Genomic DNA, 14,482 nt, shown 5'->3' on the forward strand with positions numbered 1-14,482 from the left:
CATTGCACTCGCTCGTGTCTAAACCTGCCTGTTGAGTTTTGTTGTGAGGAAATTAAGAGAATGTGGGAGGGAAGGGAAGGCTTGAGGTAACGGGGGAAGGGTAAAGAGGGGCATTGTGGAATAGTAATGAAGGGGAGTATTGATTTGAGTCACATGAGCTCAAAACCAAAGAGGCCGGGGAGGGTGCCTAGTCGGCGTGCCAGTTAGATGTCTTCTATGAATGCCAATTTTTTTTTCTCCCACAATGAAAAGGGAGGGGTAAAAGTACAAAAAATAGATTAATAAAATAGAAGAAAAGAAACAAACTCTTATTTAAAATGTAAAAGTATAAATACAAAAACAACAGCAACAAAAGCATAATAGTAATAAAAACGTTAGTGACTTTAAAGATGAAATAGTAGAGGTGTTAAGTAGTACTTGAAGTTATCTCTAATGACACAAAATAAATAAAAGCTGTCAGAGGAGAGGATGCGGTCGGGGCTCTCAGGTGAAGGAGGGTCGTTGTTCTCTCTCTCTCTGTCTCTGTCCCTCTCTTTCTCCATCTCCCCCTCTCCATCTCTCTCTCTCCCTCTCCCTGTCACCTCTCACTCCTCACGGAGCTGCAGGCGGTAGCGACTGTAGCGGATCTGGAAGAAGAGCCTCTCCAGCGGCGAGCGGCTCATCCCGGGGAGCCTGTAGTCCTCGCTCTGGCCCGTTCGGCGGAAGCCCAGCGACTCGTAGAGCTTGTGGGCGGCCAACTTGACAGCCGTCGTGCCGAGGACAACAGCAGCGTAGTTGTTGCGCACCGCGAACTCCAGGACACGACGACCCAGTGCCTTTGCGATGCCTTTGCCGCGGTAGCGAGAGTCCACCGACATGCGCCGCAGCTCGACCGTGTTGTCATCCTCACGGCCCTGCGCCGCCACGATGCCCACCACACGTCCGTCGAGCACTGCCACCCAGAAACAGGAGCCTGGCCGAAACAAGACACAATAATAATCAGCTTTGGCTTGTATGAGCAGGGTATAGCAAAGGCTTTAGTTAAAGCTTAAAACTTAACGGAATAATTCAACATTTTGGGAAAGAAAAAGAAGATTGACAACATTCATGTCCTTGTGGTGAACCCAAAGCCAGCTGTTTTGTTAGCTTAGCATAAAGACTGGAAGCAGGGAGGAACAGCTAGCCTGGCTCTGTGCAGGGGAAACAAAATCAGCCTACCTTGACCTCTTAAACTCATTAACACATTTACAATATATGGCACTTTCACCTCTCATACTTTAGAGGTGCAGGCTAGCTGTTTCCCCTATTTCCAGTCTTTGTGCTAAGCTAAGCTAACCAGTTCCTTGGATTTACAGACTTTAGAGTGATATTGATCCTTTCATCTAATTCTTGCCAAGCATGCGAATAAGCATATTTCCCCAAAGATTGATCTATTCTGTTGATACCGTCATTCTGCAATGGCTTCTTATTTTAAATATTAATTAATATGTCAATTATTTTAGGATTAATTGTTATACTTATTGTTATATAAGCATAAAAAGGGGTTGAACACCTTGGTTTTGAAGTTTCTCTGTCACAGACCCACACGCTCAGCTGCTCCAATACACTGTGTAGCTCGAGACTATATTTCAGTTCTTAATAAAATATGCATCCTTTATGGAATAAACAAACAAACTGATAATTAGAATGGATGTGGGGTGTCTAGGGTAGAAACATGGGTCAAAATGAATGTCCTGTGTTTCCATTACCAGCATGTTGCATCATGTCGTATAGCTTAGATGCTCTGATTGGAGAGAACAGGGGAGAGAGAACAAAAGAAGGGATACAGGGAGTAGATGAGTGAGGAGGGCAGAGACCAGCGTCTGACTGGTGCTTAATGGCATTAGCTACTCTGTGAGATGCTGCTGATTAAAAGCACAGGCATGATGGAGCAGTCACTTAGAGCTCACAGCGTAGTGGAACAGAGTGACAGATCTCAGAGAAGAGAGTAAAACTTTGCGAAGTTTACACACGATTGTGCTACAGGAATTGAATCTCATTTTGTCACGTAAAAACATCATAGACAGGAACAAAACACTGGCATCTTTACAGCAGTACTGTATCAGGGACTTGCAGAGTTAATACATCAGACAGACAGATTGATAAAAAAAAAAAAGAAAGACTAGCACACATACAGACAGACAAACAAGGTTAGACCAATACAGATAAAAATGTCAGCAGACAATGCTCCTCCACCAGAGTACAGATAAGAGCTTGAATATCAACTCATTTTAATGTCAATATACATTCATGCTGCAGTTTGTAAACTGTTCACTTTGATACAGTATGATTATGCTTGCGAATTATTTTCCTTTTTAGCCTTTAAATGGCATTTTCAATAATTATAGTTTGGTTTAGTGGGACAAAACAACATGAGCAAGAGCTATAGAACATCTTAACTTTGATTTCTCTTCATTAGTTGAAACATCTGTGTTACTTTTATGTTTAGATTCAGAGCTAGAAAATGACTCCCTTCTGAGAAAAATTAAAACACAGTTCAATTCCCGCTGTTACTCCGCACATTGCCCCGGCATAGCACAATCACACAAACTTCACAGGGTGTTAAATAGCAGACAGAGCAGAGAGAAATGTCAGTAAATGTTGCACGTCATCGTGCTTCTTTGAAATCATTCACTTTTGAATCTTAATCAGTCTGTTTTTTTAAATTAATATGCCGTGTAGGTGTAGACCCCTTGCTCATTTCCTTTACAGATCATAATCTTTCAAGGAAAACGACCCTCTCAACCTCGTGTTTTTATTATGTAACCATGTTCAAACAGCCTTTCCATCAATGTCAGCAGTATTTACGGCATGTGTTGGCGGTGGTTGTACTAAAATGCCATCTGTTTATTATAGATAAAGTAAATCTGAGAGGGCTGTGACTGGCAGAGGCTGACGTGCAGTCAGTAAAAATCTGCGCCCGTCTGTCCACGAGCTCTGAATCCTAATTCTCTCTCTCCCTCTTTCCTTGCCTTTACACATAACCTCTCCTTTATTTCTACCGAATCTCTCACTCACACGCACACACACAAACAGACGGTCACATTAACATCATGCCTCTCTGCTGGATTCCCCGTGAGTTAGGCAGGATTTGATGCCCCTGAAGCCCTGTATTAAGCTGATCTGGAGGCTTCTGTTACTGAATCAAACAACTGTCACATATAGGATGCAGCAGCAACAGGAAAGCCCGAGTAACATCCTGCCCTCCCAGTGCTCAACTAGTGTTTCACTAATCTTTCAGGGGAGGTGTGATTATGAATTAAATGCTGGAAGAGTCATAGCTCCTTGCAGTGGTGAAATGCACCCTCCTGAATACCCTGAATAACTACAAACTTAGAGGATGGCCTAACTCTCTAACTAACTAACTGTGACTGGTGGGTGATTGTTGAAGAGATTGTTCTGTGCAACTCAGAAGTTTTAAGTAGTTATGTGTCTCACAGCCTTCACTAAACACTATGGAATGATGCCTCATTATAGGCAGATGTCAAAGCTGCGGTGTTACTCCTGTGGCACTCTGCCGGCATTATTATGCTCGTGCGTGTGGTTGTGTGTGTGTTGGAGGTGTGTGTGGGGGGGGGGGGATACGCTTCCATAAAGCCCTGATGACCATCTGTCTGAACTGAGCCTGTGCCAGGAATGAGGACAGCACAGGAAAGCATACACGCCAACCACCTCTCTGCCTATCTGCTCATCAGACTGTGTGTATTACTTAAGACCCAGTCTCAAAAAGCTCACTTAGATCACAACAACAATGAACTACACTGAGAAAAAAAAAAAAGTCAGAAATATTGTTATCCCTCTCCCTCTGACTCGGCTTTTCTTGTAAGCTAAGGAGGGTATATTGATCTCGAAGCTTCCTAACATCACGGCTTAACATCTGCTGCATCTGACACTGCTACTATTAAACTGCATGGACTTAGCGAGCTATCTTTATTTCTGCTGGGAACAGCACTTCCTGAGAGATAGGAAGATAGAGAGAGACAGAGACGGACAGAGTTTTTTTGGCACAAAAGAAAGTGGTGGAGCCATAATGATGTGCTCTTATGGGTCATTTTATTTATATGAGATGAAGATGCTCTCGACCCTCGTGTCTGCAAATCTGCAAGTGAAATATCATGATTGATGCAAAATAGAAGGTGCATTGTGGCATACTGTTGCATATACTTCTTTTTCTACATAATTTCTTAGTTTAGAGAAACTGGGCTTCTTACCAGAGGCTCATAGAGGGAAATGTGAGGACTGTGAAGGAGTAACACTTATTGTAAAGCGTCTCTTGGGCAGGTCACTTGACTCCTAGCTCCTTCAGTGAGGCTGTGTGGGCCACTCTGCAGTATGAAGTGGATCTATTAAGGGATTTTAGCCATGCTAGTGGCAAGGCACTAGGAATGGCAGTATCACTGTTCTGATTGCCATGAAATGTGCTAATTAGCAAATGGTACCATCCTAAGCAAAGACACTGACCATGGTAAACATTATAACTACTAAATAAGGACATGTTAAGATTGTCACTGCGAGTATGCTAGCTTGCTGATGTTAGCATTTTGCTCCAAGCACCACTGTGCCTAAGTACAGCCCCACAGAGCTGATACTATGTTTGCAGGTCTTACTAAGTCTTGTTAAAGACTCCTTACAGTCCAGACCTGAGATATAATCTGTTTAGTACTTTGTAATAGTTTTGGATTTAAGCTTTCTAGCATTTTTACTTTGTCTGTGAGACAGGCGGGACAGAGTGAGCTGATTGGGACTAGTTTTTTCCTCTCTAGATATGTGTCACAGGTCCTTTGTCCTAATTCAGAACTGCTTAGTCCTTCATGATTTGAAAAAGGGAATGAGTAAGAATCAATAACAACCATTATCCTTGTGATGGTTTAGAACAAGGCATTCAGCTCCCTGTTGCTCCAGCCCAGCATCTCATTGCCTAAGAGTAAAGCTTCACACAGTGGTAATAACAGTCCACCACCCTTGTCTTAATGTGTTTGTAAGTGAGGCCAGAAAGTCTTATGAATGAGCTAACTCAGAGCAAAAGCGGGGTGATGAAGAAGAAGAAGTCACTCATCTGTCTTCTCTGAAAGGAGGAGTGTGCAGAGGAGGAGGAGGGAGGAGAGGCATCTGTGTAATAGTGATGAGACTGAAAGGATCCATTATTGCTGCTAGGGCATACAAACGCAGGGAGGGGGGGGGGGGCAGAGAATCTACCCTTAATACAGAGGGGGAGGGGGACTTGAAGAATACAGATGATTTTAAGACAAGAAATACTGTAAATCAAGGCTAGAAGGAAGAGCTCTGAGCCCTCACACAAGCAAAAATCTGATTATTTTTAATGCAACAGATCTAATTTCTTTAACTACTTTACAAGGATATTAATAAGCCTCCGTGCATGTGTGTGGGAGTGTTAAACACTGGCTGATGTTGTGATATGAAGCTTGTACAAGAGCAAAAAAAACAAAACAAAAAGAAAAACACAAGAGCGCAACAAGGGGAATACTTTTTGTGGTGTCTAACAAGATTATTCTCTTTTCCTACAGATGAAACCTAGAGGGCTAATTCAGTTGATAAGCGTTCAGTCTAGACGCCGCCTCACTGCAGTGTAGTTCACTTCTCTGTCAGCCAAACGCCGTCCTGAGCACTCTGTGGGTGTAAGCCCTCATGAAAGCTCATAAGTAGCTTGACTCTATTCTCTGTGTATTCTCACTAATTATTTTGTGTTCTAACAATCAAACAGTGAATTTGTGGTTATTTTTATATTTCTCCGCAGCATGTGTGTCATTGTTGCAGGGTTCATTAAGCACCAGTGATTTATGTTTCAGGAGTGGCTCTGGGTTGAGACTGTTGCATCAGTGCATGATTAATTGGACCCTGTGATGCGTTAGATGGCAAGCTAGTGGTGATAGCTCCACCTGGGATGAATGTGCAATATCCAGTTATGTCAAAGTATAAATTTGTATCCTAACAGTCAGTTCTGACCACAATTTTGTTACCTGCTTCACAAAAAAGATTGTTGAGGCTGGCTATCAAAACTCAAAAAGGCATCGAAAGCAGCTTTTTTTCCTATAAATTCATGGCCTGAAAACCCTGAGTGATTATTTTGCACCACTTTTACATCATTGCATGTAGACAGGCAAGGTAGACTTCTCCCTTTTAAAGAAGAGTTTTTCTAGTGTTCCTTGGGCTTATACGTCACATACAACCTCTTTAATGCCCTTCCATACACACACACACACACACACACACACACACACACACACACACACACACACACACACACACACACACACACACACACCATCTTCTTCAGATCAGAGCTCGGAGTATGGATTAGCCTGTCACGTACAACCCGCACATCAGCAGTTTCTTCCTCCATCATGAACAAATAAGTGTGAGAGGAATGTGACCCTCAGACACAGCACATGCTTTACAGATGTGTTACAGAAAATGACTAATTCATGTGTATTGAAGCCTTCGCCATCAAGTTGGCCTCAAAGCCAAACTGAGTATGCAAAGGAGACTGACGCATTAACCTGTGTGTTGTCACGTGTGTGTGTTTATCCACTTTACAGAGACTCACACACTCCGACAGCGTGCCCCGTTCCCCGTTACATTTCCATTAGCTCAGAGGAGCTCATTATCCGGCCCTTTACTGTTGGTTTTACTGCCTTCCTGCCCATCAACGTGTCTATGCATGTTGTTTTGTTTGTATGCAAACATGCAGGTACATGCTCACATTTTACACACATGCTACACTTTACTGTGTGCATGCCATTGTTCACAGGGCTGCTACGTCTGAACCTGAACCTCTCTCTCCCTGCTCAATCCTGCGGTCAAAGGCCATCAGGGTGGGCTTCACACCAACATGCTTAAAGTGACTCCAGATTATTACATCTTAATCTCTACATACTGTATGTTGTTCCTCTGTCAGTCAAGACCAAACTGATTTGGCTCAAACTGCAGAAATCTATAGAGCAAATGAGTAATCACCCAGCGATCTATAACAGGGTTTGAAATTGCTTATCCGTCGTGATCAAGCATTGTGATTGGTCACCAGAGTGACAATGCTGCAATTAATGACGCAGCTGTTGACTCGTCATCTACTCTTTCCAGTGGGTGTCTTTGTTCAGTATTGATTTAAGCAGACTGCGAAACAAAGGCTGAGGCTAGTGAGATTACAATACATTATTAATGATCGGCTCCACTTCCTCAGAACGCTGAATAGACAAGAGATACACATGTTCACGTTCTTGCAGAGTGCAGCAAAGGTAATGGACTAGTGAGGTCTCCACTTTCTCAGTATGCACTGTCTGAGAACAGCAGAGTCAGCCAGTCATGTAAAGGACAACAGGCTGAACATATTAGGATTTTGGAGTGCTTCCATGTTGTTCTGACCTTTTCAGGCTTTCAGACCTTTTTCTGACTGAGTAAGCTCATTCATGGGACTCCGAGGCTTCACACCAAAACAGGGGCAGTGCACTGTACTCCTGCTGTATGGACTTCTCTAAAATCACAGAAAACAAATTGCATGATTTGTCCGACCAACAGTCCAGAATATCCAAAAGATATTCGGTTTACAATGATAGAAAAGCACTAAATCAACAATAAATATAAATCCTTTTTTTTCTTGATAAATTATTTGATTAATGACCTGAACATGGTTATTTTGCTCTGTATCTTTTTATCTACAGTACACAATTTTTTCTAGTTGTTAATTATTAGTAAATTACTTGTGGCTCAATCAGCAACAAGAGGGAGGGATAGGAGAGGAAAAGGTTGCTTATTAATCTGAGCTGCTTCAGCTGACGAGTCTGAAATATACCCAGGGGAACCATTTGTCTGTGTGTTAACCAGCAAACTCTTTATATCTCCGTCTTGCTCACGTGCACACAACAAATATCTTATAGTTGAGGAGCATGCCCCTCCCTCCGATGCCCCCATTTTCTATGTAGCACTCACTTCCTTCCCTCCCTTCACACATTTTCCCTTTCTCTCTCTGTCTGTCTCCCTCTTTCTGTCGCTCAGAGCTAAAATAAGCACAGCAGGTACCGGCGGAGGAAGCTGCTCTCTCCCCTGGAACAGAGCGAGTGCAAACTCATCCCACACACACACACACACACACACCACACACACACACACACACACACACACGCACACAGCTACAATGGGACTGACCAGCAGATATTATAACGTCTCCTGCCTCGATAAGACCCTGCAGTGGTGATGACGCCTCATTAAACAGCCAGTNCACACACACACACACACACACACACACACACACACACACGCACACAGCTACAATGGGACTGACCAGCAGATATTATAACGTCTCCTGCCTCGATAAGACCCTGCAGTGGTGATGACGCCTCATTAAACAGCCAGTATAACAGAGTGGCTATCACTTCCAGCCACGGAGGGTTTGGCTCAGCGTCTAGTGTCGCCCTCATTATATTACATTCACTTTTTAGGCACTAAGCTGCTTCAGAGTGACCTGAAGTGATTGAGCAAGTAAAGAGTTCAAGCGAGGGGATATGTCTTCCACTTACTGCTTGCACACCTCCTTTCTGTATTTACAGTCGGTTTCCCTTTTCAGAAAAGCTGTTGTATCTTCCTCAGCTCAATGAGATTAAGTGACGGAGTGTCATAGTAATGATAGTTGCATTCATTTCCTATGAGAGAAGCCATGTGATAACCATGTGAGCACTGCCTGATGAGAACAGTGCTGACATGAACCGAGCCCAGATATAGTGATAAACACTGGAAAAGGGCCATGAGAATGAGCACAACACCAACATCAAAACAGCTGGTGTTTGTTGCTTTCAGATGTAGACTTCACTATTTCAGCGGCATACTGAAGCTCTGGAAGGCTAAAGAAATAACGTTACCTTGGTAACCCACGATTCCAGCAAGTCTAATTTAGCTCAAGTCTACTCTAGCTTGTCAAGTAGGAAGTTATTCTTCTGCTGTTTATTATATATATATTATATACAAAATGCTGCTGCCTGTAACTTGTCGACAATATCAGTTTACTTCCAAATAGCTTCAGTATAACTCAGTGTTGTCTTCTTATTTTGAGGGAATTGCAGGTCTTGTCCTTGTGGTCTGACTCATGCACCCCTGTATCCGATAACGTATCCACACTGTGTATTGTTGAGAACTTCCAGTGCAGGACTACAAAGAGATTAGATGAGTGCAGCAGAAGGAATTAGGGTCAGATGCTCGTGGATAAAAGCTTATGGACGAATAAGTTCAGTGGTATTTTGCAACTGTTTTATCTGGATAAAATACCCTCAATGGTTTAGTCTTTTGTCTTCATTTTCAGTTCCTCTCAGCAAACGAAGCGTAGTTTTTAACACATCAGTGGTGACATATTGATTGCCAGGTTGACTGATTATTGGTTTTTCACTTGCAATGAGACTTGGGCCAGCAGATGTTGTATTGTAATTTCACCAGTTTGACCTTGTCAACCTCCGATTGAACTGTTTAAGTCAAATAATGGTCTTCAGAGTCCAAAATAATTTTGAAAGTTCAGCTTGATTGGAAAAAGCTGAACTGATAATCCAGTTCCTTCATTTACTTTAAATAGATTCAATTTCATTTCAAATTGTGCTTTGAAAATTGAATTTGTGTATAAAACTCTTCCAGCATCATCAGCTGTTATGTCAGGGGAAACAAGCTATTGGTTCTTTTTTTGCAGTGCCATATACCTTTATACCCCCAGCCATTGTTCCTTCATTTTGCTTTATGACCCCTCCACCTACACACACACACACACACACAATCGCACAATCGCACACATGCACTTTATTACGGGGCAAATGAAAGAGGTGACAGCTGGCCTTAAGTGGCAGCAGAGTGAGTGATCACAACACACACACAGAGGAGATAAGAGTATTGATTGGTGTAGTCGCGGCATGTGTACGGGGGGATATGTGCCTTTAGTCAGTCTCATTCTATTACTCAGTCAGTGTCTACTTATTAGAGTTTATTCAATTCACATTTTGTTGAATTGTTAAAAAATGTAAAGAATGGGCAGCTCAGGACATCCTCCCTGTCTCTCACTCTTTCTGTCTCTGGATCTCTCTTCCCGTCCTGCGATTTAAACTAGTGCTTCTCCTTTGAGTTGATGAATTGCTGAGCTGCGACATTTATCATCCGCACTGAGACCTCTCAGTTATTAAACATTGATTAAAAATGATGTTTTAAGTTCTGAAAGATGAAGCCCCACGCATTTAGCAAACCCTCTCTCGAAACACACAGACGGCTACAACCATGTGCCACTTCTCCACCAAAACACACACACACACACATATGTTCTTATAAACATCTCACACACAGTCCTCCAAACGTTTTTATACACATGCGGCAAACATCTCTTACATACCCTTACACTCACCTCACACACACACCTTTAATGGGCATTTATCTGTCATTACAATGGCTGTTATGTCCAGTACTAGCATAGATAATTAATTTTTACACATTACAGTTTACATTTCTGACTTGTTTCACTCATTCTGATAGTACGCCTACACCCGGTATTCACTGTGGACACTGTTTTCTGAGATGTCACAGTTGCAGTCTACACTTGTGCTTGTCTGACACATGTACAAATGCCGTATGTCTACTGTTTCACTGTACACACAATACGAAACAACCTGCACAATGGCTACGTTTTGTACAGTTGAGAAGATTCAGTCAAAACAAGGAACGTCTCCGTATTAGCTCTGCTGTATAGCTAATGTTAGCCACTCGGTGTAACGGAAGCTGGTGTGCAAACAGTAACATGAGACTAATAGAGCCTGGGCCTTTAAGTTCAAAACATCCTCTGCAAGGCGCTAAACGTTGCTCTCTGTACATGATCACACGCTCCTTCCTGCTATGTGCCATAACACAACACACACGCTACAACAAATGACAGCGATGTCAGAGGTGCCTCTCCACCAGGACTTCATGTTGGTGCCCAGGTGTTCATCCCCCCTGGGCCCATTCAGTTCGCATGGATATAATCATTAGCATTGTCCAAGAGCAGTGGTGCCTGACCCCCTCTAAACCATCACAGCCCTGCAGCAATAATGGGAATGCTAAATTGCAATTGTGTATGCAGTGGATTACCAGGCCAGAGGACACAATGTCAGAGAGATAGAGACAATGAGGGGCAATTGACTGGCTTAACTAACACCTGCTTTTTATATTGGCCATGTGGTTTGGGTTAAAAGGGGATAAATGTGTCCAAGAAGTTCCAGGGCAAGGGGAATGTGTGAAAATGTGTCATGTTTTTGTAGTTGGCCCTCGCCCAAACACAAAACTGAACTCCTGAGTAAGAAGACTAATTTGGGATAACGCTGGGATCTTTCCAATTAGAAGCTTCAGTGGTGGAAATGAACCTTTGCAGACACAGAGAGCACTGCAGAAAAGTGTATCAGCAGTTTTCTCCGTGCGATCAATTGCCCTGTGATGCACACACACACACACACACACACCCCCCCTGCATGTGACCAAGTGGAGCTCAGAGAGGAAGCAAGTGGGGGAAGGAGCGGAGAAAGAGACAGGGAGGAGGGGTGGGAAAGAAGGGTGGAGGACAAGGAAAGCAGAGAGACGAACTGCATATTTGATGAGTTGCCTCTGCATTGCCTGAAGACTCCTTAGACCCAGCCACTTTTTACAGCTTCAAGTGTCTGTCCTCCCTGCTGTAGCAAAGTTACACACCTTATCTCTATAGTGTTTTTACACGGTACCTTTCTCATCAGTTTTCTAGATTACTTTTTAAAATCAACACTGTTGGTGGAGCATTGCCAAATGACAAACCAGACAATGTGCATTTATGTCATTATTCACACTACAGTGAGAACAGTGAGGTTTCTCCCACGTCTTACCTGTGGGTTTCATGTAATAAGCCTCAATGTCAGCCATGTCCGTGTGCAGAGCACAGTCCAGATAACTCTGGATAACTTTCCTGCTGTAGTAGTAGCGCGCACCCATGAGAATGAGGGGTGCACAGCAGGTCAGCGTGACGGATTTGGTCACGAAAAAGCACAATACTATGGAGAAATGGAAGAAAAATAAACGAAACCTGTCAGAAAAGAGAATCACATGTTTGATTTTGGCGGAATTTGACCCCACACAGACACAGAAGAAAAAGAGCAGATTCAATATGACATATTTAAGCATCAAAACAGTTGCATCAAAGTCTGTGATAATGGTACAATGTGAACACTTTGGTAAAGAGAGATCAGGATTAGTTTCACACATGGCTGCAAAGTCACATTCATCAAACTGTGAAGTAAGGCACATTAGTAAAGCTGCAGGACCACACACTCTGACAGGATAATACTTCAGGTTTTCACATGCTAGTGTTGATTTCATCAAACCAGTTCACTCCATGTTGGAGTAATTAGTCGGATGTGACGCTGGGGGGCGCAAAGGGAAACACAAACAAGCAGGCTGGATGCTGCATAGCATGTTGCTGCGTGGCATGCAATAACCTAGTGGTTAGTTTACTCCACAGCACCCCAGCGTGGTGTGAAACATCAGCGCTGGAATGTGGAGGGTAATGGCTCCTCACACAATTGAATTATCCACAAAGAAACAGCAATCAAATAGTTTGTTTAGTGGATATTACAGGCCGGACTCTCGTGTCTGGTGCGTAACTCTAACGCCAAATTGACTCAGGGAGCCACTTTTTCGTGGCAAAACTACGTAGATTTTGAGAATATATCAGCTTGATTGATGTCGACGTGCGTAACGGCGGCGGTCACGATACATGAGGCTTAAATTTGCGGCTGCAACATCAACAAAAGCCAAACGAGTTCAGTGCGTGATTGGCGCATTGGCTGCTGTGCAGAGGCGGAGGAGGGGAAGCGCCCGCACTGTGCGTGTGCGCGCCGCGGGGGATTTTAATGTCTGTGTTGGGATGGCGCGGGGGAGTGTTTTTTTTTTTTTTTTTTTTTTTTTTTCTTTTTCCTTTTCGGTGCGTGCGCGCACCCTTTGGACCAATCCTCAAATTCATTCACTCACTCATTCACGGCACCGGCATGTCATCACATCATCAGCAGGCTCGCCGGTTATACACATGCACCATGCGCATGGCCATGCCTTTTGTTGCATGATGAGCAACATGCCGGTGTGTGCCGGCGGAAAGAGAGCCACCACGGAACAGTGTGCTGTTGCAACAGATTTCAACTTAACTGTGCATCGCCTACAGGGCCAGATAGTGCAGAGAAACGTTAGATTGTGTGGGATTTAAGACAAGTTCCTCAAATAGCCTAAATCACATTAGGATGAAAACATCAAAAAAAGCACAACAAAGACAAATAAGATAAAGAAATAATTACTACACACATAAATAATGTTATCAGTAAAGCTTTTTTCTTCATTAGAAAAGTGGGTCTGAGCCCTTTTATAGGAACACAGGAGCCGGCACAGGCTACCTGATGTGGAGTAATGATGGTAGGCTACTTACCTGTCAGAAAAGCATATAAAAACTGGGTCTTGGGCTGCTGCCTGATCCCCCTAAACGCCGTGTTGGGTATCCTCTCCATAATACCCTCGTAAAAGATGCGGCGAACCTCCTCTTGATCCCCGAGCTCGAACTCGCGGATAAAAACCGCATCTTTCCTCACATCCTTGGCCTCGGCGGGATTCAGAGCCGCGCTGGACGGAGGAGAGCTCCACATGATCGACTCTTTTTTGGTCCCAGGTATAGCATCGTGTTCGTCCGCAACAATTTTAGTCTCGCAAACCATTTTGGGAGACGAAAAATGCATGCAACTGGCCGCAAAAAACAACTACAGTTCGGAAAAAAAGTGGGAAGAGTGAGGATGAAAATGGATGATGCGTGAGATTTTCTTAAAAAACAGAGAAACGATGAAGGGGATAAGACGAAGGGGGATGTTCTGCTGCAACCCTGAGCGTTTCTGACGACCAAGACTTGCCGGCGTGATTCAAGCAGTATTTATAAGCGGGCAGGGCGGGTAGATTCAGGTTCAGGGGTTGGGGAGGTCCTCTCGCTGCACAGATTGGTGGAAGCGGTTGATGGACGAGGGAGGAGGGAGAGAGAGACACACACACATATACACACACATACACACACACTCACTGGTTCCCTCTGCATCTGAGCAGGCTTGTGTGTGCCGGCGAAATGTGTATTTTGAGGATGTGGGCCCATGAGGAGGGGGTGTGATGGTGAGATTGCGTAGAGAGGTTGTTTCTGAGCAGGTTTGTCTTCATAATGTCTCACAATGAGGAGGATCCCCGCTTTGTTGAGATACCGTGGCTATAGAGGATGCGATACGCAGCACAAAGGCGCAAGGTAAAGCGGGGGCGATGCGTCAAACAGGAGGAAATCCTAGTAACAGGAGGACCGCAGCTCCTCAGAAAAAGCTCTTACACTGTTTATGATTAAGATCAGGTTTATAATTCAATTGGAGTTAGCTTTTCTGGCAGAGCTCCTGAGCGTATCGCTGGATGTGTCTGCTGT

General features: G+C 43.7%; 1 protein-coding gene across 1 annotated transcript; it reads right to left on the reverse strand.

Annotated features, from left to right (window-relative positions):
- Positions 1-411: 411 nt before the first annotated feature.
- Positions 412-13,913, reverse strand: nat8l (N-acetyltransferase 8 like). The gene is made up of 3 exons (XM_022764161.1): positions 13,466-13,913; positions 11,880-12,044; positions 412-952 (listed from the first exon to the last, which is right to left on the reverse strand). Exons 1-3 carry the CDS (start codon positions 13,767-13,769, stop codon positions 585-587), a joined length of 837 nt encoding a protein of 278 aa, XP_022619882.1. The 5' UTR covers positions 13,770-13,913; the 3' UTR covers positions 412-584.
- Between the last annotated feature and the right edge of the window lie 569 nt (positions 13,914-14,482).

This window comes from Seriola dumerili, unplaced genomic scaffold (genome assembly GCF_002260705.1).
Source record: "Seriola dumerili isolate Sdu_G_001 unplaced genomic scaffold, Sdu_1.0 BDQW01000531.1, whole genome shotgun sequence".
NCBI lineage: Eukaryota > Metazoa > Chordata > Actinopteri > Carangiformes > Carangidae > Seriola > Seriola dumerili.

Excerpts from the sequence above, each read along its gene's own strand:
- nat8l (XM_022764161.1), bottom strand. The coding sequence starts at position 13,769 with ATGCATTTTTCGTCTCCCAAAATGGTTTGCGAGACTAAAATTGTTGCG. Across the intron at positions 12,045-13,465 it reads TTTATATGCTTTTCTGACAG|TATTGTGCTTTTTCGTGACC; the intron begins GTAAGTAGCCTA and ends ATTTCTCCATAG. Across the intron at positions 953-11,879 it reads TTATTACATGAAACCCACAG|GCTCCTGTTTCTGGGTGGCA; the intron begins GTAAGACGTGGG and ends TGTTTCGGCCAG.